We start from the raw sequence: 27,081 nt of genomic DNA, 5'->3' as shown, positions 1-27,081 counted from the left end.
TGGCCTTTTTTATGTCACTTCTGGAAATAAAATGTTTCTTTTGACTCACTCTTGAATGGTATGTCATGGGGAAAATATGCAGGTCATTTAAAGCTGGTGATATTTCTGGATATTCCCGTGAAGTAGGCCTGATTTTAGTCTTTGGCCACTCAATTCTGCCCCGAGTCGACTTGGAACATGTCAGTTTCAAACACTGATGACATTTATTAAACAAGACAAGAGGCAAAGAATTAAACAGAGACAGAATTAAATTTGGACTCAATTGAGGAGACACGCCTAGACACACTTCACCCTTTTACAGTATCTCAGCACGCTCTGACGAAAAAGGTTTACGTCTCCTCCTTTATTTGGACACTCCCTGTTTACACCACAACATCTGTGGTGTATGTAAACAGCTCTTGTTTTTGGTCACATTGAAAACAAAAGAAGAAGATGCCTCGGGCTTGGGTTAGTCCTGGATTCAGCTTGGGCAGGTCTTCGATGACAATAGATAACCCCTCCCGTCCCCTCCCATCGTACACAATGAAATTTTCCAAGCCTTTGCTTGGTGCAACAAAGACATCCTCTTGTCTGTTCATTGGGAACTCAGAACGGAAAGTTTTTTGATAATTTAAATACAAATTTACCATGTTTACATTTCTAAAAGATGGTAAGGAAGTTATTGCCATGTAGAACTTGACCGGGCTGCTCAGTATAGTCAACAATAATACGAGAACGGAACGTAAACAAGTCTGTTGTGCTCAGTGATAATGTGAAGAGATTTGCCTCCCAGGCACATTTATAATGTATTCTTGTCAATATTTTAATTTGGAAATAAGGGCAGTTGTGTCTATCGTGGTGCTCTTATTTTGAAGGCTTGACTTCACGAGCCCACATTTCATCAATTTGTGCCTGTTTTTTAACTAATAACGTTTTTAAATACATTTATCCAAAATAAATAAATGAGTGACATTGCAAAATAAAATCTAGTGTGGGAGTGGCAGGATGAAAAGCTCTGAAGTGCGCCACCGGTTAGTCTATAAAAATATGCAACCCAGTTTTAGGGGGTCAAGACTGTATAATCTTCTAAGAACCAGCGTCCTCTGCAATGGACAATAAGACACCGGTGTGTGAGTGATGGGAAGAAAAGCTCTGACCTGCGCCCCCTCCCGGTTTGCCTGTTAAAATCTACAACCCAGATTTAGGACAACCCGCCTTTTTTGGGTCAATACTGTATAATCTCCTGAGAACCAGCGTCCTCTGCAATGGGCACTAAGCCACCAGTGTGTGAGTGATAGGAAGAAAAGCTCTGACCTGCGCCACCTCCTTTTTTGCCTGTACAAATATGCAACCCAGATTTAGGACTTTTTTGGGTCAATACTGTATAATCTCCTGAGAACCAGCGTCCTCTGCAATCAATCAATCAATCAACTCTGCAATGGACAATAAGCAAGCAGTGTGTGAGTGATAGCAAGAAATGCTCTGACCTGCGCCATCTCCTGGTTTGCCTGTAAAAATATGCAACACAGATTTAGGACTTTTTTGGGTCAATACTGTATAATCTCCTGAGAACCAGCGTCCTCTGCAATCAATCAATCAACTCTGCAATGGACAATAAGCCAGCAGTGTGTGAGTGATAGGAAGAAAAGCTCTGACCTGCGCCACCTCCTTTTTTGCCTGTACAAATATGCAACCCAGATTTAGGACTTTTTTGGGTCAATACTGTATAATCTCCTGAGAACCAGCGTCCTCTGCAATCAATCAATCAATCAACTCTGCAATGGACAATAAGCAAGCAGTGTGTGAGTGATAGCAAGAAATGCTCTGACCTGCGCCATCTCCTGGTTTGCCTGTAAAAATATGCAACACAGATTTAGGACTTTTTTGGGTCAATACTGTATAATCTCCTGAGAACCAGCGTCCTCTTCAATCAATCAATCAATCAACTCTGCAATGGACAATAAGCCAGCAGTGTGTGAGTAATAGGAAGAAATGCTCTGACCTGCGCCACCTCCTGGTTTGCCTGTAAAAATATGCAACCCAGATTTAGGACTTTTTTGGGTCAATACTGTATAATCTCCTGAGAACCAGCGTCCTCTGCAATCAATCAATCAACTCTGCATGGGACAATAAACCAGCAGTGTGTGAGTGATAGGAAGAAATGCTCTGACCTGCGCCATCTCCTGGTTTGCCTGTAAAAATATGCAACACAGATTTAGGACTTTTTTGGGTCAATACTGTATAATCTCCTGAGAACCAGCGTCCTCTTCAATCAATCAATCAATCAACTCTGCAATGGACAATAAGCCAGCAGTGTGTGAGTGATAGGAAGAAATGCTCTGACCTGCGCCATCTCCTGGTTTGCCTGTAAAAATATGCAACCCAGATTTAGGACTTTTTTGGGTCAATACTGTATAATCTCCTGAGAACCAGCGTCCTCTGCAATCAATCAATCAACTCTGCAATGGACAATAAGCCAGCAGTGTGTGAGTGATAGGAAGAAATGCTCTGACCTGCGCCACCTTCTGGTTTGCCTGTAAAAATATGCAACCCAGATTTAGGACTTTTTTGGGTCAATACTGTATAATCCCCTGAGAACCAGCGTCCTCTTCAATCAATCAATCAATCAACTCTGCAATGGACAATAAGCCAGCAGTGTGTGAGTGATAGGAAGACAAGCTCTCACCTGCGCCACCTCCTGGTTTGCCTGTAAAAATCTACACCCCAAATTTCAGATGAACAGCCTTTTTTGGGTCAACAGTGTATAATCTCTTGCATGTGAGTGGCAGGAAGAAAAGCTCTGACCTTCCCCACCTGCTGGTTCACTGCTAATGATACTCATGAAAAATCTAAATAAAGCAACATGTTATTTTTGTCAACTGATGGGGTTGTATCATTTTGGGGGGAAAGTTTTAAAACATATTTATTTATTGGGCGGCATAGCTCGGTTGGTAGAGTGGCCGTGCTGGCAACTTGAGGGTTCCACGTTCGATTCCCGCTTCCGCCATCCTAGTCACTGCCGTTGTGTCCTTGGGCAAGACACTTTACCCACCCGACCCCAGTGTCACCTACACTGCTTTAAATGTAACTTAGATATTGGGTTTCAGTATGTAAAGTGCTTTGAGTCACTAGAGAAAAGTGCTATATAAATATAATTAACTTCACATTAATAATTACAATAAATTACAATAATAATATAATATTATTACGATATTTTATATATATATGTAATATTATATATATTATTATATTATATTCTAATATAATATAATATTAATACATTAATAATGTAATAATAACCCATATAAAAAATGTAATATAGTTACAGTGAAAAAATAAGGTAAATAAAATATAAACTTGTTTAAAAAGATGGGTTTTGACCAATAAATAATTATTATACAAGTAGAACCATATGATTGATTTTAGACAATCATACAGTTAATGGAAATAGTAATAAAAATAATACAAAATAAAAAAAGATTACCAATATTATGTTTAATCGTACAAGTGTTCACACAATAATAAATCATTATTAATCCTTCCAAGTGTAGCGTCACAAACGCGCAGTTGCATAATCTGGCCACAAGATGGCGACACATCACAGCGTGTTTTCGCTGCGGTTGTGATCACGTGTTTCCTCTTCCCGTGTCCTTGGTAGCAGGCAGCGGCTTCTTGGCTCCACGGCTGAAGACATTATGACGAAAATAAGCAAAGAGACCAAGCAGCGGCTCCAGCAGCTCTTCCAGTGCGGCCAGTTCGTCATCCGATGGGGTTTTATTCCCACCGTGCTGTACTTGGGTCAGTATGACGACGTTAGAGGAGGTCAGGAAGAGACATGCTGCTCTCGTGTTAGCATGCTAGCTGGTTAGCTTTACTTGTTCACAGTTATTCCGAGTCAGTAGCTACTCCTTATTGTCCTTATTGTCATATTATAAAAAAATATGTTTTAAGTTTATTATTTTAGTTTAATTCGCTTAACTTGATAATACTAACTGCGCTGAGTATTCGTGTCATCTAGTGTGGTGGTCACCCGTCCCGGAAGTCATTTTGTGATTTCAAAACAAAACAACAAGGCGCTTAAATATAATGTAAACACCGTGAGAATTCTAATAAAAGTCACTTGTGCTGAATGTGTCAAACAGACGGGGGGAGTTCATGCGGTCATATTCGTGTCATCATATCCGGTAGGAAATTACGCCCCACTGCCACCTTCATTTTGGAAACGCCAAAGCGGATGTTTTGCTTCCGTAAAAACTATTCTGATTCTGAAATAACCTTCCCCCCTCAATTCTACATTATAGAAACACATCTTAAAGTTAAAGTACCAATGATTGTCACACACACGAGGTGTGGCGAAATTATTCTCTGCATTTGACCCATCACCATTGATCACCCCCTGGGAGGTGAGGGGAGCAGTGAGCAGCAGCGGTGGCCACGCCCGGGAATCATTTTTGGTGATTTAACCCCCAATTCCAACCCTTGATGCTGAGTGGAGGGAGGTAATGGCTCCCATTTTTATAGTCTTTGGTATGACTCGGCCGGGGTTTGAACTCGCAACCTACCCATCTCAGGGCGGACACTCTAACCACTAGGCCACTAAAATGTACAGTATATTGTTGCATGTTCTATTTTATACAATTAAACAAGTATTATTGGCGCTTTTTGGATGAAACATAACAATATGCCCGAATGCAGCTGAGATAGGCTCCAGCACCCCCCGCCACCCCGAAAGGGACAAGCGGTAGAAAATGGACGGATAATAAAACATAATTTACTGCAGTGTTTTTCAACCACTTTGCCGTGGGAGATTATGTAATTTTACCTATTTGGGTTAAAAATATTTTTTGCAAACCAGTAATTATAGTCTGTAAATGATGTGTTGTTGTTGAGTGTCGGTGCTGTCTAGAGCTCGGCAGAGTAACCGTGTAATACTCTTCCATATCAGTAGGTGGCAGCCGGTAGCTAATTGCTTTGTAGATGTCGGAAACAGTGGGAAGCAGTGTGCAGGTAAAAAGGTGTCTAATGCTTAAACCAAAAATAAACAAAAGGTGAGTGCCCCTAAGAAAAGGCATTGAAGCTTAGGGAAGGCTATGCAGAACAAAACTAAAACTGAACTGGCTACAAAGTAAACAAAAACAGAATGCTGGACGACAGCAAAGACTTACTGTGGAGCAAAGACGGCGTCCACAATGTACATCCAAACATGACATGACCATCAACAATGTCCCCACAAAGAAGGATAAAAACAACTGAAATATTCTTGATTGCTAAAACAAAGTAAATATCGCTCAAAGGAAGACATGGAACTGCTACAGGAAAACACCAAAAAAAGAGAAAAAGCCACCAAAATAGGAGCGCAAGACAAGAACTAAAACACTACACACAGGAAAAATGCAAAAAAGTCGAAATAAGTCAGGGCGTGATGCGACAGGTGGTGACAGTACACCTACTTTGAGACAAGAGCTATAGTGATGCATGTTTGGTTATGCTTTAAAGGCCTATTGAAATGGGATTTTCTTATTTAAACGGGGATAGCAGATCCATTCTATGTGTCATACTTGATCATTTCGCGATATTGCCATATTTTTGCTGAAAGGATTTAGTAGAGAACATCGACGATAAAGTTCGCAACTTTTGGTCGCTGATAAAAAAGCCTTGCCTGTACCGGAAGTAGCGTGACGTCACAGGTTGTGGAGCTCCTCACATCTGCACATTGTTTACAATCATGGCCACCAGCAGCGAGAGCGATTCGGACCGAGAAAGCGACGATTTCCCCATTAATTTGAGCGAGGATGAAAGATTCGTGGATGAGGAAAGTGAGAGTGAAGGACTAGAGGGCAGTGGGAGCGATTCAGATAGGGAAGATGCTGTGAGAGGCGGGTGGGACCTGATGTTCAGCTGGGAATGACTAAAACAGTAAATAAACACAAGACATATATATACTCTAATAGCCACAACACAACCAGGCTTATATTTAATATGCCACAAATTAATCCCACATAACAAACACCTCCCCCCTCCCGTCCATATAACCCGCCAATACAACTCAAACACCCACACAACACACTCAGCCCAAAGTACCGTTCACCTCCGTAAAGTTCATACAGCACATATATTTCTCCAAAGTTACGTACGTGCACGTACGGGCAAGCGATCAAATGTTTGGAAGCCGCAGCTGCATACTCACGGTACCGCGTCTGCGTATCCAACTCAAAGTCCTCCTGGTAAGAGTCTCTGTTGTCCCAGTTCTCCACATGCCAATGGTAAAGCTTGACTGTCATCTTTCGGGAATGTAAACAATGAAACACCGGCTGTGTTTGTGTTGCTGCAGCCAGCTGCAATACACCGCTTCCCACCTACAGCTTTCTTCTTTGCTGTCTCCATTGTTCATTGAACAAATTGCAAAAAAAATTCACCAACAAAGATGTCCAGAATATTGTGGAATTTTGCGATGAAAACAGACGACTTAATAGCTGGCCACAATGCTGTCCCAAAATGTCCTCTATAATCCGTGACGTCATCATACCGAAAAGTTTTCAGCAGGATATTTCGGCGGGAAATTTAAAATTGCACTTTACTAATCTAACCCGGCCGTATTGGAATGTGTTGCAATGTTGAGATTTCATCATTGATATATAAACTATCAGACTGCGTGCTTAGTAGTAGTGGCTTTCAGTAGGCCTTTAAAGTCATACCCAACAATTGCGACAACTTTTTACTGTCAACTGAGTTTCGTTTATTTAATGATTTCTGCTGATGGTGTGCCTCCGCATTTTGTACAATGTCTGCTCTCACTGGGATGCCAACTGATAGAATTATGTCATATATAATCCTTGCAAAAAAACAGTAGGGTGGAACCGAGCGTCTTTTCCTGTCTTACTCGCCATTTTCGGGTCTAAACTGGCTGTCAAAGTGTACCAACTTGTCGAAATACGTCCTCGTGAGAGACATTATTTATAATCTAGAATGAACTCGCACCAGCTCCGACGTGAGAAAGCAGCAGACGTCAACGTTGGCACACACAAGCCGGTGATCACGGCGCCGCTATAAATAGTTTGTCTGCGTCAGCGCTTATAATAACAATATCACTAATACTCGGTTAGTATTCAAGTTGGGAAATGTAAACACTGCAGCAAAAATGAGTAAAAAATCAAAAAGGTGTAATGCGAGGAGAAAGAGTTGCAATGGTAATTCCACTAACATTAATAATTGGGATGATGTCGATCCCCTCTGGCTGACACTATTTATTTTTAGTCCCCCGGCTGACCAGCAACTAGCATTGTGGAGCCACTCCCCAGAGCTATTAATATTCACCTCCATTACTGAAAATAAACTGCATTTCTTAGTATTTTAAGTACAATTTATCATCGGAGGATGAGGCTAAACATGTTACACACTTAGAGCAAGCCAGCAGCAGCTAAGCTAACTGCTAAGCTAGCTTTAAACAACACCAAGCAATGAGTATTTCATAAAGTTTAAGAAGTGTAGCTGGAGTATTATTGGCACGTTTCGGATGGTTATTTAGTGGGTTTTATGGGCGGGAAAGTGTAAGCGGACTTTTATTTACGTATATACGAGTCAGAACGCATTACAAAAAATACATCCGTCGACTTGTCTTTCATAATGATTGTGAACGATAGGCAACATTCCAAAGAAAAAGCGCAGTTCCCCTTTAAAGCTCTTCAAAAAACACTGTGTGACAAAAGTATTTGGACTTTCTACCAGGCGTGTGTTGCCTTTGCATGCCTTTTCCGTACCTTCACCTTTACCTTCCCCCTGTTTGGCGGGGTCGATTTGATGTGTTTTTCCAAATGATTTTTAGCGTAAAGGCTGCTGATATGAATGGAAAAGTCACATCTTTATACGACTTTTTAAAGATTGCTTTGCTTTTTTAGTCCCCCGGCTGACCAGCGGCTAGCATTGTGGAGCCGCTCCCACAAGCTATTAATATTCACCTCCATTACTGCAAATAAACTGCATTTCTCAGTATTTTTAGTATCATTTATCACCGGAGGATGAGGCTAAACATGTTACACAACACCAGTGTTTCATAAAGTTTAAGAAGTGTAGTTGGAACCGCGTTGCAGAAGAAAGCAATGAGACATTAACAGGAAATTAACAAAATGAGAGAGAGAGAGAGAGAGAGAGAGAGAATTTCTTGGTAATGTTTACAAAATGGGGGAGTAATTCCCTTGAAATACGCTCTCTGAATCCTTAGACTTTTCAGTATGCGTAGACCTTTTCCTGTATCGTCGTACAAAGGAGCGTTTTGATATGCTCCTCTTCTTTTTTCTTACAGGCTTCAAACGGGGAGCAGATCCAGGAATGCCAGATCCCACAGTGTTGAGGTATGTTAGACACACCGTGCAGGAAAGAACGACCATGACTTTTAAATATGACAACTGTTATGTATCCCTAACACAATGCAGAAGCAAACTACCGTATTTTTCGGACTACAAGGCGCACTTAAATGTATTTATTTTTTTCTCAAAACTCGACAGTGCGCCTTATAACCCGGTGCGCCTAATGTACGAAATAATTCTGGTTTTGCTTACCGACCTGGAAGCTATTTTATTTGGTACATGGCGTAATAAGTATGACCGGTCAAACATAAGAGATACGTGTAGACTGCAATATGACTCAAGTAAACAACACCAACATTTTACATGTTCCATTGAAAATATAGAACATTACACACGGCGCTCAAAAACCTATGAAAATGTTTTAGTAGGACTTTGGTAAGCTATAAAGCCGCACCACTATATATATATATATATATATATAAATATATATATATATATATATATATATATATATATATATATATATATATATATATGTATATGTATATATATTTATATATATATATATATACATGCATTAGGGCTGCAACTAACGATTAATCTGATAATCGATTAATCTGTCGATTGTTACTTCGATTAATCGATTAATAATCGGATAAAAGAGACAAACTACATTTCTATCCTGTCCAGTATTTTATTTAAAAAAAAACAGCATAATGGCACCATACTTATTTTGATTATTGTTTCTCAGCTGTTTGTACATGTTGCAGTTTATAAATAAAGGTTTATTTTATTTAAAAAAAAAATTTAAAAAAAAAAGCCTCTGCGCATGCGCATAGCATAGATCCAACGAATCGATGACTAAATTAATCGGCAACTATTTTTATAATCGATTTTAATTGATGTAATCGATTAGTTGTTGCAGCCCTAATATATATATATATATATATATATATATATATATATATATATATATATATATATATATATATATATATATATATATATATGCATTAGGGCTGCAACTAACGATTAATTTGATAATCGATTAATCTGTCGATTATTACTTCGATTAATAATCGGATAAAAGAGACAAACTACATTTCTATCCTTTCCAGTATTTTATTTTTAAAAAACAGCATAATGGCACCATACTTATTTTGATTATTGTTTCTCAGCTGTTTGTAAATGTTGCAGTTTATAAATAAATAATTATTTAAAAAAAAAAAAAAATTTTTTTTTTTAAGCCTCTGCGCATGCGCATAACATAGATCCAACGAATCGATGACTAAATTAATCGGCAACTATTTTTATAATCGAATTTAATCGATTAGTTGTTGCAGCCCTAATATGCATGCATGTGTATGTATATATATATATATATATATATATATATATATATATGTATGTATGTATGTATGTATGTATGTATGTATGTATGTATGTATGTATGTATGTGCGTGCGTGTTACGGACAGCAAAGCCCTGTCTGTCTGTTATTTCACTTTACCTTTTCCTGTGTTGATTGAGCTGTGTTGAAGCAGCAAAAAAGGACATTATGTTAAATGAAGAGTTTCTGTCTCTGATAGTTGATATAATAATGTAAGTGCATCATTAAGCCTAATGAACTCCATGGTGTTCAGGGATGAATAGTCTCTCATATTGCTATTGTACTATTTTTCCAGCCATAGTTACATTAATCATTAGTAATGCAGCAGCCTAGTTTTGAATGGCAGGGTCCCTGCTATCACATGTTGATACAAATATAACATTTACATAATAAAAATCAACTACAGGCTTCCCAAATGCTGTAATAGATTAAGCATGATGAGTTGACTTGAAATGTTGCACTTTTTATATATAGAAGAAAAGTTTTGTCCTTTTATTTAATCTGAGCAACAACTTGAGGCAGTTTGATGTTGATTAACGTGGGCAGAATTATTATAGTGTTCCCAATGTTAAAAGGATAAAGCCATTGTTTACAAATTTGGTAAATAAATAACCAAAAAATGTATATTTTGTTGTTTTCTTACTGTACCGAAAATGAACCGAACCGTGACCTCTAAACCATGTCAGCGTCTCTGTAAAGTTGCATCAGGGTTAGATACCCTGTGTTGCAATTGGAGTGGAAAATACCACGGACATGTCCTAATAATTCTGTTGAAGGGCCCACAAGTTACGTGATTCCACTGCTGATGTCATCATCTGCCTGTGTCAGCATTTTTTCTCTTGTTAACATGTCATGCTACGTCTGTAATCACTTTTCTTACGTAACTTGTTGGATTTTCTTTGTTTTTAATTCTTGTTTTCCATTTTTATGCATTTTTTTTCTCATCAAAAAGACATTATGGTAGGCTTAAATATAGTCTGCTTCTTCCTACTCCTTTTTTGTGTACAAATGGTGTAAATATAACTTGTTACAAATGTTCAAAACAAATAAATCATGACCATATTTGCTATAAATGGGATGATTTGAATCAGTGGCTGACCTAGCCTTGGTTGGGAACTTGGGACCCCCTCTTGCTGCCGCTGGTCCCCTAGAGCAGTGGTCCCCAACCTTTTTCCCACCAGGGACCGGTTTAATGTAGGCATTATTTTCAGGGACCGACTTCCCACTTGTGAAAAATACAAGTCACTATAAAGCTGAATTTAGTGGGAGCCCTGGGCTTGTTTCTTTGCAATGATGGAAATCAGCCTTTGGCTACAATCTGTCACATTTCTATTTGATATGTCCATTAATGTGCATTGTATCATGTCACAAAGTTAGAACAAATGGCAACTTCCTATGAGGAGTTTATCTAGTACATCTATAAACAAGCTTATTGGTGTGTCTAGTGCACAGGTGTCAAACTCAAATCTGGCCCTCCACCTCATTTTACATGGCCCGCAAAATCCTGGAAATAATATGTCAATAAAATACCTTATATTTTCTTTCTTTACTTTCTTATTTTCTTACTAAAGGTATTAAGTTTTTTTTTCTAGTTTGACAGGGGAAAAAATAGTGTCCAATATTGCAACAAATATTATATTATCTAACTTTGTTGGTCAAAATCCAAATAAATACTTAAATATCTGCTTGATTTATGGTTTTGAAGCAAGTTATCAATCAAAATTGTACACTATAAAAATGACCAATAGATTTTACTGTAAAATTTAGGGAGTTTTTTACAGCATAGTACTGTAAGTTGAAAAAATACCGACCGATGTTTGTTTTTTTACAGTAAAATTCTTTCGACTGAGCTGTCAGTTTATTATTTACGGTTGATGATTTTATGATACCACATTTTATTATGGTAAAAAACTGGCATCTGAGTTGCCAAAATAAAATTAAACAGCGGTACAGTATTTCTATTTACAATAATATGTTGTAAAAATAACAATAATAAAATAACACCATATATTTGACAGTAAAAGACTGGCAACTAAAAGACAAGAAGCAAGGAATTAAACAGAGACAGAATTCAATTTAGCTCAATTGAGGAGTAACGCGTCGTCCCACGCTCTGACGAAAGATTGTACGCCTCCTCTTTTATTTGGACTTTCCCTGATTACATGGCAACAGCTGTTTCTAAGGGAGGGGGGTCGTAAACAGCCATCGCCTTTGGTTACAATACAGTTGAAAGAAAAGGTGCCTGGAGGGGAGTCAGGCCCTGCTTCCTCTCCGCTTTGTAGATCTCGGGTCACGACAAAATCTTCCTGTGGATTACAATACATATCCAAAACCAATAAAAATGATAAGTTTAAGTGCACTTTAACAGAAGTGAACCATTTTAAAACAGAAAGTTAGCAGATATTATAATAGTTTTAAGAAAACAATACAACTGAAAATGTTAAGTTAGCAGCTAAATTAGAAGTCTTCCTAACTTGTTTTGAAATAATTCTAGTATCCTTCATAATTATGCTATATATGGAGCTAATAATTCTAGTGTCAATCATAATTATGATATATATGGAGCTAACTGCAACACACTGCATGTCACCCATGGATTGAAGGAACCAAATGACTTTGTTTTCTTGTTTCTCTAGTTTACTTTGGGGATGAGGACCATCAATAATGCCCTTCCAAAGACCACCACTACCTGCTCCATTAGGCACGGTTAAATGTCTCCCAAGTGACACCGCAGCATCATCTCTGCATCAGCACATGTTATTTATACATTTATTCTCTCCGATGGAAAAATAAAAACATGACTAAAATATAATTGGACTTGATTTGGGGGTCATGGGTGGAAATCCTTTCAGTACGTGTAGTTTTGCTGATAATATTTGTTGTGTTACTCAATTACTCTGGATTTGTTTTTTACAAATGTTTACATTTCAAAGTTCTACTTTTTCCCAGGTGTACTACACACTGACAGTTGCCACAGAGCCAAACAGGACATAAAAGTACTTCATTTTTCAGGGCATTTAAACATTATGGATTTTTTTCTTGCTTCCTTTGCCCAAACAACTTCAGCCCTAAAAAGAAAAAAACCCAAACCTGTCATGTATTTTTTTTTAACTGAAGAACGAGATATTTTTAAGTGTTCTTTCTTAATCCATAGTCATGTTTAAAGCAGCTAGTATTTTCTCATGTCGTGACCTCCTTGCTTTTATCTTATGTCCGCTAGTAAACGCTTTGTTTTGTCTTAACCTCTTAAGGCCCAAGCTGTTTGTTTACATGTATTTTTTTATTTCTCTTTGCTATTTGGACTTATTTGACCTTAATTAGTAGGGATGTCCGATAAATGCGTTAAAATGTAATATCGGAAATTATCGGTATCGTTTTTTTTTATTATCTGTATCGTTTTTTTTTTGTTGTTGTTTTTTTTAATTAAATCAACATAAAAAACACAAGATACACTGACAATTAGTGCACCAACCCAAAAAACCTCCCTCCCCCCATTTCTTTCTGTTATCAATATTCTGGTTCCTACATTATATATCAATATATATCAATACAGTCTGCAAGGGATACAGTCCGTAAGCACACATGATTGTGCGTGCTGCTGGTCCACTAATAGTACTAACCTTTAACAGTTAATTTTACTCATTTTCATTAATTACTAGTTTCTATGTAACTGTTTTTATATTGTTTTACTTTCTTTTTTATTCAAGAAAATGTTTTTAATTTAGTTATCTTATTTTATTATTTTTTTAAAAAAGTACCTTATCTTCACCATACATGGTTGTCCAAATCAGGCATAATAATGTGTTAATTCCACGACTGCATATATCGGTTGATATCGGTATCGGTTGATATCGGTATCGGTAATTAAAGAGTTGGACAATATCGGAATATCAGATATCGGCAAAAAGCCATTATCGGACATCCCTACTAATTAGAATAAAAAATAAGAATCATCTTTTGATATGATGTACTTAGTCCATAAGTACACAAACGTGTACTTCATGTTTAGTGACATGCTAATTCTTATTTTTACACTTATTTTTTTCCAAATTCCATTGTATGTTATACTCTTCTGACACCACCAGATGGCAGTATACGTGTCCACATAAGCGGCCATAAGACCCCACTTCAGTAGTGTACACAATTTTGGAAATAAGAGCTAAAAGGTGCTGTCCACGCATGTGGCCACTAAGCCTTTAGAGGTAAGGGCTCACGTTTGTCTGCTCACAGAGCTGTTTTGGCCAGTTCTCTATCTGTTTTGAAGCAGCAGCTGCGCTCCAGTCTGGGCGACAGGGGCTGTTTTTGCTCTACATAAGCTGACTCCTTTTGTTTGGATTTAGACCTCTTCTTGCTGATGCTATTGTTGCATTGTAAGGGCTGGTCTCCTAAAACTTGACCAAGTACTATTCCGTCTTGGTGGTCCTTCTTACTCGACATATGTCATCCAAAAGAATTTGGGATTGACCAGTGTGTGTTATTCCCTGAGAGGAAGACCGGTCTCGGGCAACAAACCCTTTAAAGGCCTTTTGATGTCACGATTTGTACACATTTGCATAACGTGATTTATTTTGAATAATACAAACCTATGACATCTGATCAAAATGTCTTCAAAAGGGTCGACGTTTCAAGAAAATACGTGTTTGTTATTTTTGTTTAAGACTGATTTATTGGGAAATTTACGGAAATGAATCGGATTCCAAAATGTTTTACAAACCCCGTTTCCATATGAGTTGGGAAATTGTGTTAGATGTAAACATAAACGGAATTCAATGATTTGCAAATCATTTTCAACCCATATTCAATTGAATGCACGACAAAGACAACATATTTCATGTTCAAACTCATAAACTTTTTTTTTTTTTTTGCAAATAATAATTAACTTAGAATTTCATGGCTGCAACACATATGCCAAAGTAGTTGGGAAAGGGCATGTTCACCACTGTGTTACATGGCCTTTCCTTTTAACAACACTCTGGGAACTGAGGAAACTAATTGTTGAAGCTTTGAAGGTGGAATTCTTTCCCATTCTTCTTTTATGTAGAGCAGGGGTCACCAACGCGGTGCCCGCGGGCACCAGGTAGCCCGTAAGGACCAGATGAGTAGCCCGCTGGCCTGTTCTAAAAATAGCTCAAATAGCAGCACTTACCAGTGAGCTGCCTCTATTTTTTACATTTTATTTATTTACTAGCAAGCTGGTCTCGCTTTGCCCGACATTTTTAATTCTAAGAGAGACAAAACTCAAATAGAATTTGAAAATCCAAGAAAATATTTTAAAGACTTGGTCTTCACTTGTTTAAATAAATTCATTAATTGTTTTACTTTGCTTCTTATAACTATCAGAAAGACAATTTTTGAGAAAAAATACAACCTTAAAAATGATTTTAGGATTTTTAAACACATATACCTTTTTACCTTTTAAATTCCTTCCTCTTCTTTCCTGACAATTTAAATCAATGTTCAAGTAAATTAATTGTTTTTATTGTAAAGAATAATAAATACATTTTAATTTAATTCTTCATTTTAGCTTCTGTTTTTTCGACGAAGAATATTTGTGAAATATTTCTTCAAACTTATTATGATTAAAATTCAAAAAAATTATTCTGGCAAATCTAGAAAATCTGTAGAATAAAATGTAAATCTTATTTCAATGTCTTTTGAATTTCTTTTAAAATTTTTGTTCTGGAAAATCTAGAAGAAATAATGATTTGTCTTTGTTAGAAATATAGCTTGGTCCAATTTGTTATATATTCTAACAAAGTGCAGATTGGATTTTAACCTATTTAAAACATGTCATCAAAATTCTAAAATTAATCTTAATCAGGAAAAATCACTAATGATGTTCCATAAATTATTTTTTAAATTTTTTCAAAATGATTCGAATTAGCTAGTTTTTCTCTTCTTTTTTTCAGTTGAATTTTGAATTTTAAAGAGTCGAAATTGAAGATAAACTATGTTTCAAAATTTAAATGTCATTTTTTTTCGTGTTTTTTCCTCTTTTAAACCGTTCAATTAAGTGTAAAATATCATTAATTATTAATAATAACATAGAGTTAAAGGTAAATTGAGCTTATTGGCTATTTCTGGCAATTTATTTAAGTGTGTATCAAACTGGTAGCCCTTCGCATTAATCACTACCCAAGAAGTAGCTCTTGCTTTCAAAAAGGTTGGTGACCCCTGGTGTAGAGCTTCAGTTGTTCAACAGTCCGGGGGTCTCCGCTGTCGTATTTTACGCTCCATAATGCGCCACACATTTTCGATGGGAGACAGGTCTGGACTGCAGGCGGGCCAGGAAAGTACCCGCGCTCTTTTTTTAACAAAGCCACTCTGTTGTAACACGTGCTGAATGTGGCTTGGCATTGTCTTGCTGAAATAAGCAGGGGCGTCCATGAAAAAGACGGCGCTTAAATGGCAGCATATGTTGTTCCAAAACCTGTATGTACCTTTCAGCATTAATGGTGCCTTCACAGATGTGTAAGTTACCCATGCCTTGGGCACTAATACACCCCCATACCATCACACATGCTGGCTTTTACACTTTGTGTCGATAACAGTCTGGATGGTTCGCTTCCCCTTTGGTCCCGGATGACACAATGTCGAATATTTCCAAAAACAATTTGAAATGTGGACTCGTCAGATCACAGAACACTTTTCCACTTTGCATGAGTCCATCTTAGATGATCTCGGGCCCAGAGAAGCCGGCGGCGTTTCTGGGTGTTGTTGATAAATGGCTTCTCTGAACCTTTTGATGATATTATGGTCCGTAGATGTTGAAATCCCTAAATTTCTTGCAATTGCACTTTGAGAAACGTTGTTCTTAAACTGTTTGACTATTTGCTCACGCAGTTGTGGACAAAGTGGTGTACCTCGCCCCACCCTTTCTTGTGAAAGACCGAGCATTTTTTGGGAAGCTGTTTTCATACCCAATCATGGCACCCAACTGTTCCCAATTAGGCTGCACACCTGTGGGATGTTCCAAATAAGTGTTTGATGAGCATTCCTCAACTTTATCAGTATTTATTGCCACCTTTCCCAACTTCTTTGTCACGTGTTGCTGGCATCAAATTCTAAAGTTAATGATTATTTGCAACAAAAAATTTTTTATATGAGTTTGAACATCAAATATGTTGTCTTTGTAGCATATTCAACTGAATATGGGTTGAAAATTATTTGCAAATCATTGTATTCAAATTATATTTACATCTAACACAATTTCCCAACTCATATGGAAACGGGGTGTGTATGTCCTTAGAAGACATTTTGCGTACGTAGGGGATTAATATGTCGCGGTTTACCTGACACATGAAACGTGACAAATTAGGAGTATGCACTATCCAGCGTTTTGTGGCAATTTCTATGTAGAGTGGCGCTTTCCATCGTTTTCAGCAGACTGCATTGCAAAATGATTAACTCGCATAAGAATCCCTTCTCTAACTCTTGGATGATTTCTGATCCCAGCTTTGTAGAGTTGATTTATTACTACTGATATCAAGGAGCTTCATTCAGAAACATGTTGGCAAAAGTGTTTTATTATTACATTGTTTATAAAAATCTTAGGATAGTGAAACCTTAGGATCCTAGAAAACTTAGGATAGTGAAACCTTAGGATCCTAGAAAACTTAGGATAGTGAAACCATAGGTTCCTAGAAACCTTTAAATAGTGAAACCATAGGTTCCTAGAAACCTTAGGATAGTGAAACCATAGATTCCTAGAAACCTTTAAATAGTGAAACCATAGGTTCCTAGAAACCTTGGGATAGTGAGACCTGAGGATCCTAAAAATCTTAGGATAGTGAAACCTCAGGATCCTAGAAAACTTAGGATAGGGAAATCACAGGTTCCTAGAAACCTTAGGATAGTGAAACCATAGGTTCCTAGAAACCTTAGGATAGTGAGACCTCAGGATCCTAAAAATCTTAGGATAGTGAAACCTCAGGATCCTAGAAAACTTAGGATACGGAAATCACAGGTTTCTAGAAACCTTAGGATAAGGAAATCACAGGTTCCTAGAAACCTTAGGATAGTGAAACCATAGGTTCCTAGAAACCTTAAAATAGTAAAACCATAGGTTCCTAGAAACCTTAGGATAGTGAGACCTCAGGATCCTAAAAATCTTAGGATAGTGAAACCTCAGGATCCTAGAAAACTTAGGATAGGGAAATCACAGGTTCCTAGAAACCTTAGGATAGTGAAACCATAGGTTCCTAGAAACCTTAAAATAGTGAAACCATAGGTTCCTAGAAACCTTAGGATAGTGATTACTACTGACATCAAGGAGCTTCATTCAGAAACATGTTGGCAAAAGTGTTTTATTATTACATTGTTTATAAAAATCTTAGGATAGTGAAACCTTAGGATCCTAGAAACTTAGGATAGTGAAACCATAGGTTCCAAGAAACCTTAAAATAGTGAAACCATAGGTTCCTAGAAACCTTAGGATAGTGAGACCTGTGGATCCTAAAAATCTTAGGATAGTGAAACCTCAGGATCTTAGAAAACTTAGGATAGGGAACTCACAGGTTCCTAGAAACCTTAGGATAGTGAAACCATAGGTTCATAGAAACCTTAAAATAGTGAAACCATAGGTTCCTAGAAACTTTAGGATAGTGAGACCTCAGGATCCTAAAAATCTTAGGATAGTGAAACCGTAGGATCTTAGAATTCTTAGGAAACTGAAACCATATGATACTAGAGATCTTAGGACACTGAAACTTTAGGATGCTGGAAACCTGGGATAGTGAAACCATAGGTTCCTAGAAACCTTAGGATAGTGAAACCTGAGGACTCATATGTCGCGGTTTACCTGACACATGAAACATAACAAATTAGGAGTGGCTCTTTCCATCATTTTCAGCCGACTGCATTGCAAAATGATTTACTCACATAAGAATCCCTTCTCTAACTATTGGATGATTTCTGATCCCAGCATTGTAGAGTTGATTTATTACTACTGACATCAAGGAGCTTCATTCAGAAACATGTTGGCAAAAGTGTTTTATTATTACATTGTTTATAAAAAAAAATACTTTCATTACATTTTAACGGCATGAGGTTTTAAATAAATATGCATAAATACAGTCAAGTAGAAAATAGGTCTTCAAAATAAGTACAATAATTGTAATAAATAAGGCATATCCCACATATGTGAGCAATAAATAATTTTCCTTAGAATAAATACTTCTGTCTTAGTGCGTCATTCAGTGAATGAATTACGAAAGCAGCAACTTCCCTAATTCGATCGTTTTTTTTGTTTGTTTTGCACAACTTTCCTACGTGTTTAGGCAAGCATGGACGTGACGCCGTTTCTGGCCGGTCTCCCCTTGTGCCGCTCTCTGCGGCTCAGCGCCCGCTTGCCGTCCACCAGGAAGATGTAGAGCTGCCGCAGGATGCTGTGGGCCGTCATCTTCCTGTGGAAGGTATCTGAGATGTCCAGCGGGCCCAGCAGGCTCTGCTCCTCGCTGCTGCTCAGACCGCTCACCTGTTCTGGCTTCTTCATCTGCCGGAATAAGAGCCCGTTAATTGTCACGTGACCACAGCTCTTTTCTATTCTCAGGCACAATTTGCAGTACTGGGGATGTCAAAATGGGTCTCGATTCAAGATATTATTCGGTATAAAAACGATCATAAAACAGTTTTATAACAGGCAGAAAGTAAGCGCGGAGAAACCTTTTGAAAAACAAAAAAATGTAAAACATTCTTAAATTAAAAATATATATTTTATAGCATTTTTTGTAAAAAGAAAAAATAATAAAAACAATTCTTGAAAATTATGAATCGATTTTAGATCCTAGTAAAACCATAGGATAGTGAGACCTGAGGATCCTAAAAATCTTAAGATAGTGAATCCTTAGGAACCAAGAAAACTTAGGATAGTGAAACCATAGGTTCCTAGAAACCTTAAAATAGTGAAACTGTGGGTTCCTAGAAACCTTAGGATAGTCAGACCTCAGGATCCTAAAAATCTTAGAATAGTGAAAACTTAGGATAGTGAAATCACAGGTTCCTAGAAAACTTAGGATAGTGAAACCACAGGTTCCTAGAAACCTTAAAATAGTGAAACCATAGGTTCCTAGAAACCTTAGGATGGTGAGACCTGAGGATCCTAAAAATCTTAGGATAGTAAAACTTTAGGATCCTAGAAAACTTAGGATAGGGAAATCACAGGTTCCTAGAAACCTTAGGATAGTGAAACCATAGGTTCCTAGAAACCTTAAAATAGTGAAACTGTGGGTTACTGGAAACCTTAGGATAGTCAGACCTCAGGATCCTAAAAATCTTAGGATAGTGAAATCACAGGTTCCTAGAAAACTTAGGATAGTGAAACCGTAGGTTCCTAGTAACCTTAAAATAGTGAAACCGTAAGTTCCTAGAAACCTTAAAATACTGAAACCTATGGTTTCTAGAAACCTTAGGATGGTGAGACCTGAGGATCCTAAAAATCTTAGGATAGTAAAACTTTAGGATCCTAGAAATCTTAGGATAGTAAAACTTTAGGTTCCTAGAAACTTAGGATAGTGAAATCACAGGTTCCTAGAAAACTTAGGATAGTGAAACCATAGGTTCCTAGAAACCTTAAAATAGTGAAACCATAGGTTCCTAGAAACCTTAGGATGGTGAGACCTCAGGATCCTGAAAATCTTAGGATAGTGAAACCTTAGGATCCTAGAAAACTTAGGATAGTGAAATCACAGGTTCCTCGAAACCTTAGGGTAGGGAAATCACAGGTTCCTAGAAAACTTAGGATAGTGAAACCATAGTTTCCTAGAAACCTTAGGATAGTGAGACTTCAGGATCCTAAAAATCTTAGGATAGTGAAACCGTAGGATCTTAGAATTCTTAGGAAACTGAAACCTTATGATACTAGAAATCTTAGGACACTGAAACATTAGGATCCTAGCGAACCTAGGATAGTGAAACCATAGGTTCCTAGAAACCTTAGGATAGTGAAACCTGAGGATCCTAGAAATCTTAGGACACTGAAACCTTAGGATCCTAGAAAACTTGGGATAGTAAATCCATAGGTTCCTAGAAACCTTAGGATAGTGAGAACTTAGGATCCTAAAAATCTTAGGATAGTGAAACCGTAGGATCCTAGAATTGTTAGGAAACTGAAATCTTATGATACTAGAAATCTTAGGACACTGAAACTTTAGGCTAGTGAAACCTTAGGATCCTAGAAAACTTAGGAATGTGAAACCTTAGGATCCTCGAAAACTTAGGATAGTGAAACGATAGGTGCCTAGAAACCTTAGGATAGTGAGACCTGAGGATCCTAAAAATCTTAGGATTGTGAAACCCTAGGATCCTAGAATTTTAAGGAAACTGAAACCTTATGATACCAGGAACCTTAGGCTATAGGCTACTAGGAGCTAGCAGCTACACATCAGTTAAGCAAACAAGCTTATTTTGCATGTCCATGCATAATTAAGTGTACCTAATTGAACAGTATTGCAGTCTAAAACATGACATAAGTCAATATCAACTCATATCAAATCCATCCATCCATCCATTTTCTACCGCTTGTCCCTTTCGAGGTCGCGGGGGGTGCTGGAGCCTATCTCAGCTGCATTATAATTAATTACTTACAAATACAAAGTGTATTGGATTAATATCAGTATCAGCCAATACTTCAAAGCTCCAATATCAGTATCGTATCGAAAGTGAAAAAGTTGTATCGGGACACCCTTCAGATAAACTCACTCTGTTATGTGTATTTTTCAAGAGAAATACTACATTGTACACGTACCTTTTGTCTGATGACACTGAGGGCGAGCACAGTGTTGCGTTTGGCCTCAGACAGGATGGAACTGCTGGGATAGTCCTTCTCCACGTGTTTCAGCAGACTTGTGTAAAAGGACAAACCTTGGGCCAACCTATGAAAGCAGGCCTCCTGAAAGAGAGATGGGTTAAAAAACACTGTCATTTTGTGTCATTGTGGCATTTAAAGTAGTATTCAGTATCCTAAGGCTTCGAGGATCCCCAGACTTAAGTATCCTCTGGGAACTATAATCCCAAGGTTTCAATATCTTAAGGTTTTTACCATCCTAACGTTTCAGGGATGCTAAGTTTTCAGTATCCTAAGTTTTCTATCATCCTAAGGCTTCTAGGATCCTAAGGATCTAACGTTTTAGTATTGTAAGGTTTTCACCATCCTAACATTTCAAGGATGCTAAGTTTTCAGTATCCTAAGTTTTCTATCATCCTAAGGCTTCTAGGATCCTAAGGATCTAACGTTTTAGTATTGTAAGGTTTTCACCATCCTAACATTTCTAGAATCCTATGCTTCAGTATCCTACGTTTTCCAAGAAGATTGTATGGTTTCAGGGTTTCAGTATCCTATGGATTGTAGGATCCTAACTTTTTAGGATACTAAGGTTTCAGTATGTATGTGGGCTCTGTACCGAGGATGTCATTGTGGCTTGTACAGCCCTTTGAGACACTTGCGATTTAGGGCTATATAAATAAACATTGATTGATTGATTGATATCCAAATGTTTCTCTGCTTGAAAGGTTTTAGTATCCTAAGGTTTCGAGGATCCCCAGATTTTAGTATCCTCTGGGAACTTTGATCCCAAGGTTTCAGTATCCTAAGGTTTTTACCATCCTAACGTTTCAAGGATGCTAAGTTTTCAGTATTCTAAGGTTTCTAGGATCCTAAGGATTCAATATCCTAAAGTTTCCGTTTCCTAAGGTTTCTAGGATCTATCGGTTCAGTATTGTAAGGTTTTCACCATCCTAACGTTTCTAGAATCCTATGCTTCAGTATCCTACGTTTTCTAAGATTGTAAGGTTTCAGGGTTTCAGTGTCCTATGGATTGTAGGATCCTAACTTTTTAGGATTCTAAGGTCTCAGTATCCAAATGTTTCTCTGCTCGAAAGGTTTTAGTATCCTACGGTTTCGAGAATCCCCAGATTTCAGTATCCTCTGGGAACTATGATCCCAAGGTTTCAGTGTCCTAAGGTTTTTATCATCGTAAGAATTCAAGGATGCTAAGTTTTCAGTATCCTAAGTTACTATCGTCCTAAGGTTTCTAGGACCCCAAGGTTTCAATATCCTAAGGTTTCTAGGATCTAACGTTTCCGTATCCTAAGATTTCTAAAATCTTAAGGTTTCAGTGTCTTAGGGTTTCAGTAACCTATGGATTGTAGGATCCTAACTTTTTTAGGACTGTAAGGTGTCAGGATCCAAATGTTCCTCTGCTCGAAAGGTTTCAGTATCCTAAGGTTTTTACCATCCTATGGTTTCAAGAAAGCTATGATTTCAGTATCCTAAGTTTTCTATCATCCTAAGGTTTTTACCATTCTAACGTTTCTAGAATCCTATGCTTCAGTATCCTAAGTTTTCTAAGATCTTAAGGTTTCAGTATCCTATGGATTGTAAGATCCTAACTTTTTTAGGATTCTAAGCTTTCAGTATCCAAATGTTTCTCTGCTCGAAAGGTTTCAGTTTTCTAAGGTTTCTACTTCCTTCCTTACCTTGCTGAAGTTAGAGATGGGGCATTTTGCTGGCAGCGAGGATACTTTGTAGTTCTCCAGGACATGATACGAGACCTGATTTTGGAATTCATCATCAAACTGAAAAGAAAAGAAGAAGAATCAGCAATGCAGTTGACAAAAACGAAGAGGAAAACACAACTCAGGTTAAACGTACGGCTTTCTGGTGTTGTTTTGCTGCGTTGATGACCGAGTCCCAAATGGGGGATGCGCTGATCAGGTCCGAGGCTTCCATCTCCTCCTCACCTGACGGAAGCGCGGTGGGTGTGTCTCTAAGCGGGGCTCCTGAGGCACACAGCAGCATGGCGGCCATCACCCCCACGGCGAGGAAGTGTGTGTCTGCGAGGGCAGGAGAAGAGCATGAATGGACTGAAAGAGGAAGAACTGAACTGCGGTCAGAATGTGACTTACGGGCTTCAGTGGGCATGTCGTGTCGTTGGTTGGGTTGAGCTTCCTTTAATGTTGACCGCCTGGACCAGTAAAACTTGTCTTGTCTTCACATTTACTCGGGCATTATATATTCTTCTGACCGCAGGGATTTCCTCATACCTTCCTCCCTCCGGCGTCCACTCGTGTGAGTAATGACGATACTAGTGAATGTTGTGGTTCCTCCTTGCATGTCATCAAGTACCTTTGACATCATTTCATTCATAGCTGCGGTACCATGACATGACATTTTTATTTATATATCGGTTTTATTTATTTATTTGAGATAACTTCATGATCGGAACCTTGAACGTCTCCAGTTAGGCCCGGGTGTCAAATTTGGGACACCAAAACCTTTTATTCAAAACCATACATTTTTACACGCAGAACACTTCGATATTTTACACATATACATGTATATAATTGACATCCCGTCTGGTTGAAGACCGTAGGTAAGGAAGGAAGTAGAAACCTTAGGATACTGAAACTATAGGATCGTAGAATTGATTGAACACAAACATCTTAGGATATAAAAAATATTAGGCCACTGAAACCTTAGGATCCTAAAAAACGTAGGATAGTGAAACCACAGGTTCCTAGAAACCGTAGGATAAAATCTTTGGATAGTGAAACCGTAGGATCCTAGAATTCTTAAGAAACTGAAACCTTATGATACTAGAAATCTTAGGACACTGAAACCTTAGATCCTAAAAAACTTAGGGTAGTGAAACCACCGGTTCCTAGTAACCTTAGGATCCTAGAAATCTTAGAAATTGAAACTTTATGATACTAGAAATCTTAGAACACTGAAACCTTACAATAGTCAAAACTTAGGATCCTAGAAAACCTGGAATAGTGAAACCATAGATTCCTAGAAACCTTATGATAGAGACACCTTAGGTTCTAGAAACCTTAGGATAGTGAGAGCTGAAGATCCTAAAAATCTTAGGATAGTGAAACCATAGGTCCCTAGAATTTGTTTGGACACAAAAACCTTAGGATACTAGAAAAATTAGGACACTGAAACCTTAGGATAGTGACACCTTAGGAACCTAAAAAAAACTTAGGATAATGAAACCATAGGTGCCTTAAAACCTTATAATAGTGAGACCTGAGGATCCTAAAAAAATCTAGGATAGTGAAACCGTAGGATCCTAGAATTTTTAGGAAACTGAAACCTTATGATACCAGAAATCTTAGGACACTAAAATCTTACGATAGTCAAACATTAGGATCCTAGAAAACTTGGAATAGTGACACCATAGACTCCTAGAAAACCTTAGGATAGTGACACCTTAGGAAACTAGAAAACTGAGGATAGTGAAACCATAGGTTCTAGAAACCTTATGATAGTGAGACCTGAGGATCCTAAAAATCTTTGGATACTGAAATCATAGGTTCCTATAATTGTTTGGACACAAAAACTTTAGGATACAAGAAATCTTAGGACACTGAAACCTTAGGATAGTGAAACCTTAGGATCCTAAAAAACTTAGGGATAGTGAAACCATAGGTTCCTAGAAACCTAAGGATAGTGAGACCTGAGGATCCTAAAAATCTTAGGATAGTAACACCGTAGGATCCTAGAATTCTTAAGAAACTGAAACTTTATGATAATAGACATCTTAGGACACTGAAACCTTATGATAGTGAAACCATAGGTTCCTAGAAACCTTAGGATAGTGAGACCTGAGGTTCCTAAAAAGTCTTAGGATAGTGAAACCGTAAAATCCTAGAATTCTTAGGAAACTGAAACCTTATGATACTAGAAATCTTAGGGCACTGATACCTTACGAAACTCAAACCTTAGTATCCTAAAAAACTTGGAATAGTGAAACCATAAATTCCTAGAAACCTTAGGATAGTGAAACCTGAGGATCTTAGAAATCTTAGGACCCTGAAACCTTAGGTTACGGGAACCGTAGGATCCTAAAATCCTTAGGATAGGGAAACCTTAGGATCCTGGTAACCTTAAGCCTGGGATATGCACTCGTGTTACGTAGCTTGCGTCCCCTCTGACTGGGTCTTGGTTTGTTTACAGTTCTTCGCGGGGTCTGGCGCATGACTTGCAATTGTCTTTCCAAAGTTCTTCTGCGTGAATAACCACAACTCTTGCTCACAAGAGAGCTTTCCTGTGTAGAGTAGTGCTTGTAAACCTGTGGTAAACAATGGCGTCTGAAACCACACCTACTTTAATACTTTAATTCTCCTTTGTAATGTTACGCCTTCACAATCATTTACTCTCAGGGTTTAGTCACTGATGAAAAGGAAAAAGAGAAAATAGTTTGATATACTTACTGTATGTGACTCACGTTTGAATTTTCTCTCTTGATCTCTAGTCTGGGTTGACCTTTAGTCCACATGAAAATGTTAATTGTCTCGTGAAACTAATTCTGCAAATTTTATGTTAGGATGACACAGTCAGTCATCAGTGAGAGAAAACACCCACTAAAAAAAAAATCCTGTTAAATATACAAGACTGATGAACCGTACAATAATCCACATTCAATAAGAATATGATACAGTAATGAACAAACAACTAAATAGTGTGTTTAATCTCACATATGTTGATGTACAAATAGGGGAATAAAAGTTCTGACATGAATAACAAAACCTGAATGTTTCAACAACTCCAATGTCATCATCGGAAAAAGTCAATATTGATATTGTAAGAACATTTAAAAAGGTCACCAATACAATTCATAATGAGCCGATATATAAGAATATTTAGTGTCATAAATACACTCGACAAAAATATAAACACTTTTGCTCCCATTTTTCAGGAGTTGAACTCAAAGTTCTAAAACTTTTACACAAAAGACTTATTCCTCTGAAATATTGTTCACAAATCTTTCTAAATCTGCGTTAGTGAGCATTTCTTCTTTGCCAAGATAGTCCATCCTGTCATAACGTGGGGGTTTTGGCAACTTACTGCGAGGATTGTTCTCCCAGGAAGCAAACTGACTTTTCCGGACAAAGGTAGTAGGTAGGAACATATTTATTAATTAATAAATCCTACACAGGGCACAAGTCAGGAACTAAAACAAAAGGAAAGCGTGCCGATTGCACGTGAGGCTAAGGGACATAAAACAGAAAACATACGCTAACACTTGGCCTGAACTATGGACATGAAACAAACAAAACTTACTGTGGCAAGAAACGAGCAGCATGAACTAAGCATGAAACAATGAGCATGAACTATGGTATCTCCAGAAAACAAGCAATGACGCCAGGACGACTAACTGGCAAAGACAGGCTTGAATACTGGTCTCTTGATTAGAGACAGGTGTGACCCGAACGCAAGAGGCAGGTGAAAATCATAAGTCGTCATGGAAACTAAAACAAACAAGGGTGCACAAAAACAGGAACTAATGGAGTCTTAAACTAGCAGAAAATAACAAAAAACATGATCCAGACCAGCGATCATGACACATCCCACCTCACAGGTGTGGCATCGAACAGCATGATTAACGCACAGGTGTGCTTTAGGCTG

The 27,081-nt window shown here is 37.8% G+C and overlaps 2 protein-coding genes across 2 annotated transcripts; one reads left to right on the top strand and one right to left on the bottom strand.

The window, feature by feature from the left end:
- Positions 1-3,604: 3,604 nt before the first annotated feature.
- On the top strand, positions 3,605-12,927 carry tomm7 (translocase of outer mitochondrial membrane 7 homolog (yeast)). Its single transcript, XM_062028825.1, has 3 exons — positions 3,605-3,777; positions 8,279-8,327; positions 12,308-12,927. Exons 1-3 carry the CDS (start codon positions 3,675-3,677, stop codon positions 12,321-12,323), a joined length of 168 nt encoding a protein of 55 aa, XP_061884809.1. The 5' UTR covers positions 3,605-3,674; the 3' UTR covers positions 12,324-12,927.
- Positions 12,928-18,749: 5,822 nt separating this feature from the next.
- On the bottom strand, positions 18,750-23,635 carry LOC133635598 (interleukin-6-like). Its single transcript, XM_062028823.1, has 5 exons — positions 23,574-23,635; positions 23,320-23,501; positions 23,145-23,243; positions 21,415-21,558; positions 18,750-19,164 (listed from the first exon to the last, which is right to left on the bottom strand). The coding sequence occupies exons 1-5, from the start codon at positions 23,587-23,589 to the stop codon at positions 18,946-18,948; spliced, it is 660 nt and encodes a 219-aa protein (XP_061884807.1). The 5' UTR covers positions 23,590-23,635; the 3' UTR covers positions 18,750-18,945.
- Positions 23,636-27,081: the final 3,446 nt, after the last annotated feature.

Source organism: Entelurus aequoreus, linkage group LG20 (assembly GCF_033978785.1).
Source record: "Entelurus aequoreus isolate RoL-2023_Sb linkage group LG20, RoL_Eaeq_v1.1, whole genome shotgun sequence".
NCBI classification, from domain to species: Eukaryota; Metazoa; Chordata; class Actinopteri; order Syngnathiformes; family Syngnathidae; genus Entelurus; species Entelurus aequoreus.
Note: the sequence above shows the minus strand (reverse complement) of the source record. Positions and strands in the feature narration are given on the sequence as shown.

What these genes read in the sequence shown, in the direction of transcription:
- tomm7 (XM_062028825.1), top strand. Translation starts at nt 3,675, where the DNA reads ATGACGAAAATAAGCAAAGAGACCAAGCAGCGGCTCCAGCAGCTCTTC. An exon ending in TCCCACCGTGCTGTACTTGG is followed by an intron (nt 3,778 to 8,278) that starts GTCAGTATGACG and finishes TTTTTCTTACAG; the next exon opens with GCTTCAAACGGGGAGCAGAT.
- LOC133635598 (XM_062028823.1), bottom strand. An exon ending in CAAAACAACACCAGAAAGCC is followed by an intron (nt 23,244 to 23,319) that starts GTACGTTTAACC and finishes TTTTCTTTTCAG; the next exon opens with TTTGATGATGAATTCCAAAA. An exon ending in CCATCTCTAACTTCAGCAAG is followed by an intron (nt 21,559 to 23,144) that starts GTAAGGAAGGAA and finishes TCTCTCTTTCAG; the next exon opens with GAGGCCTGCTTTCATAGGTT.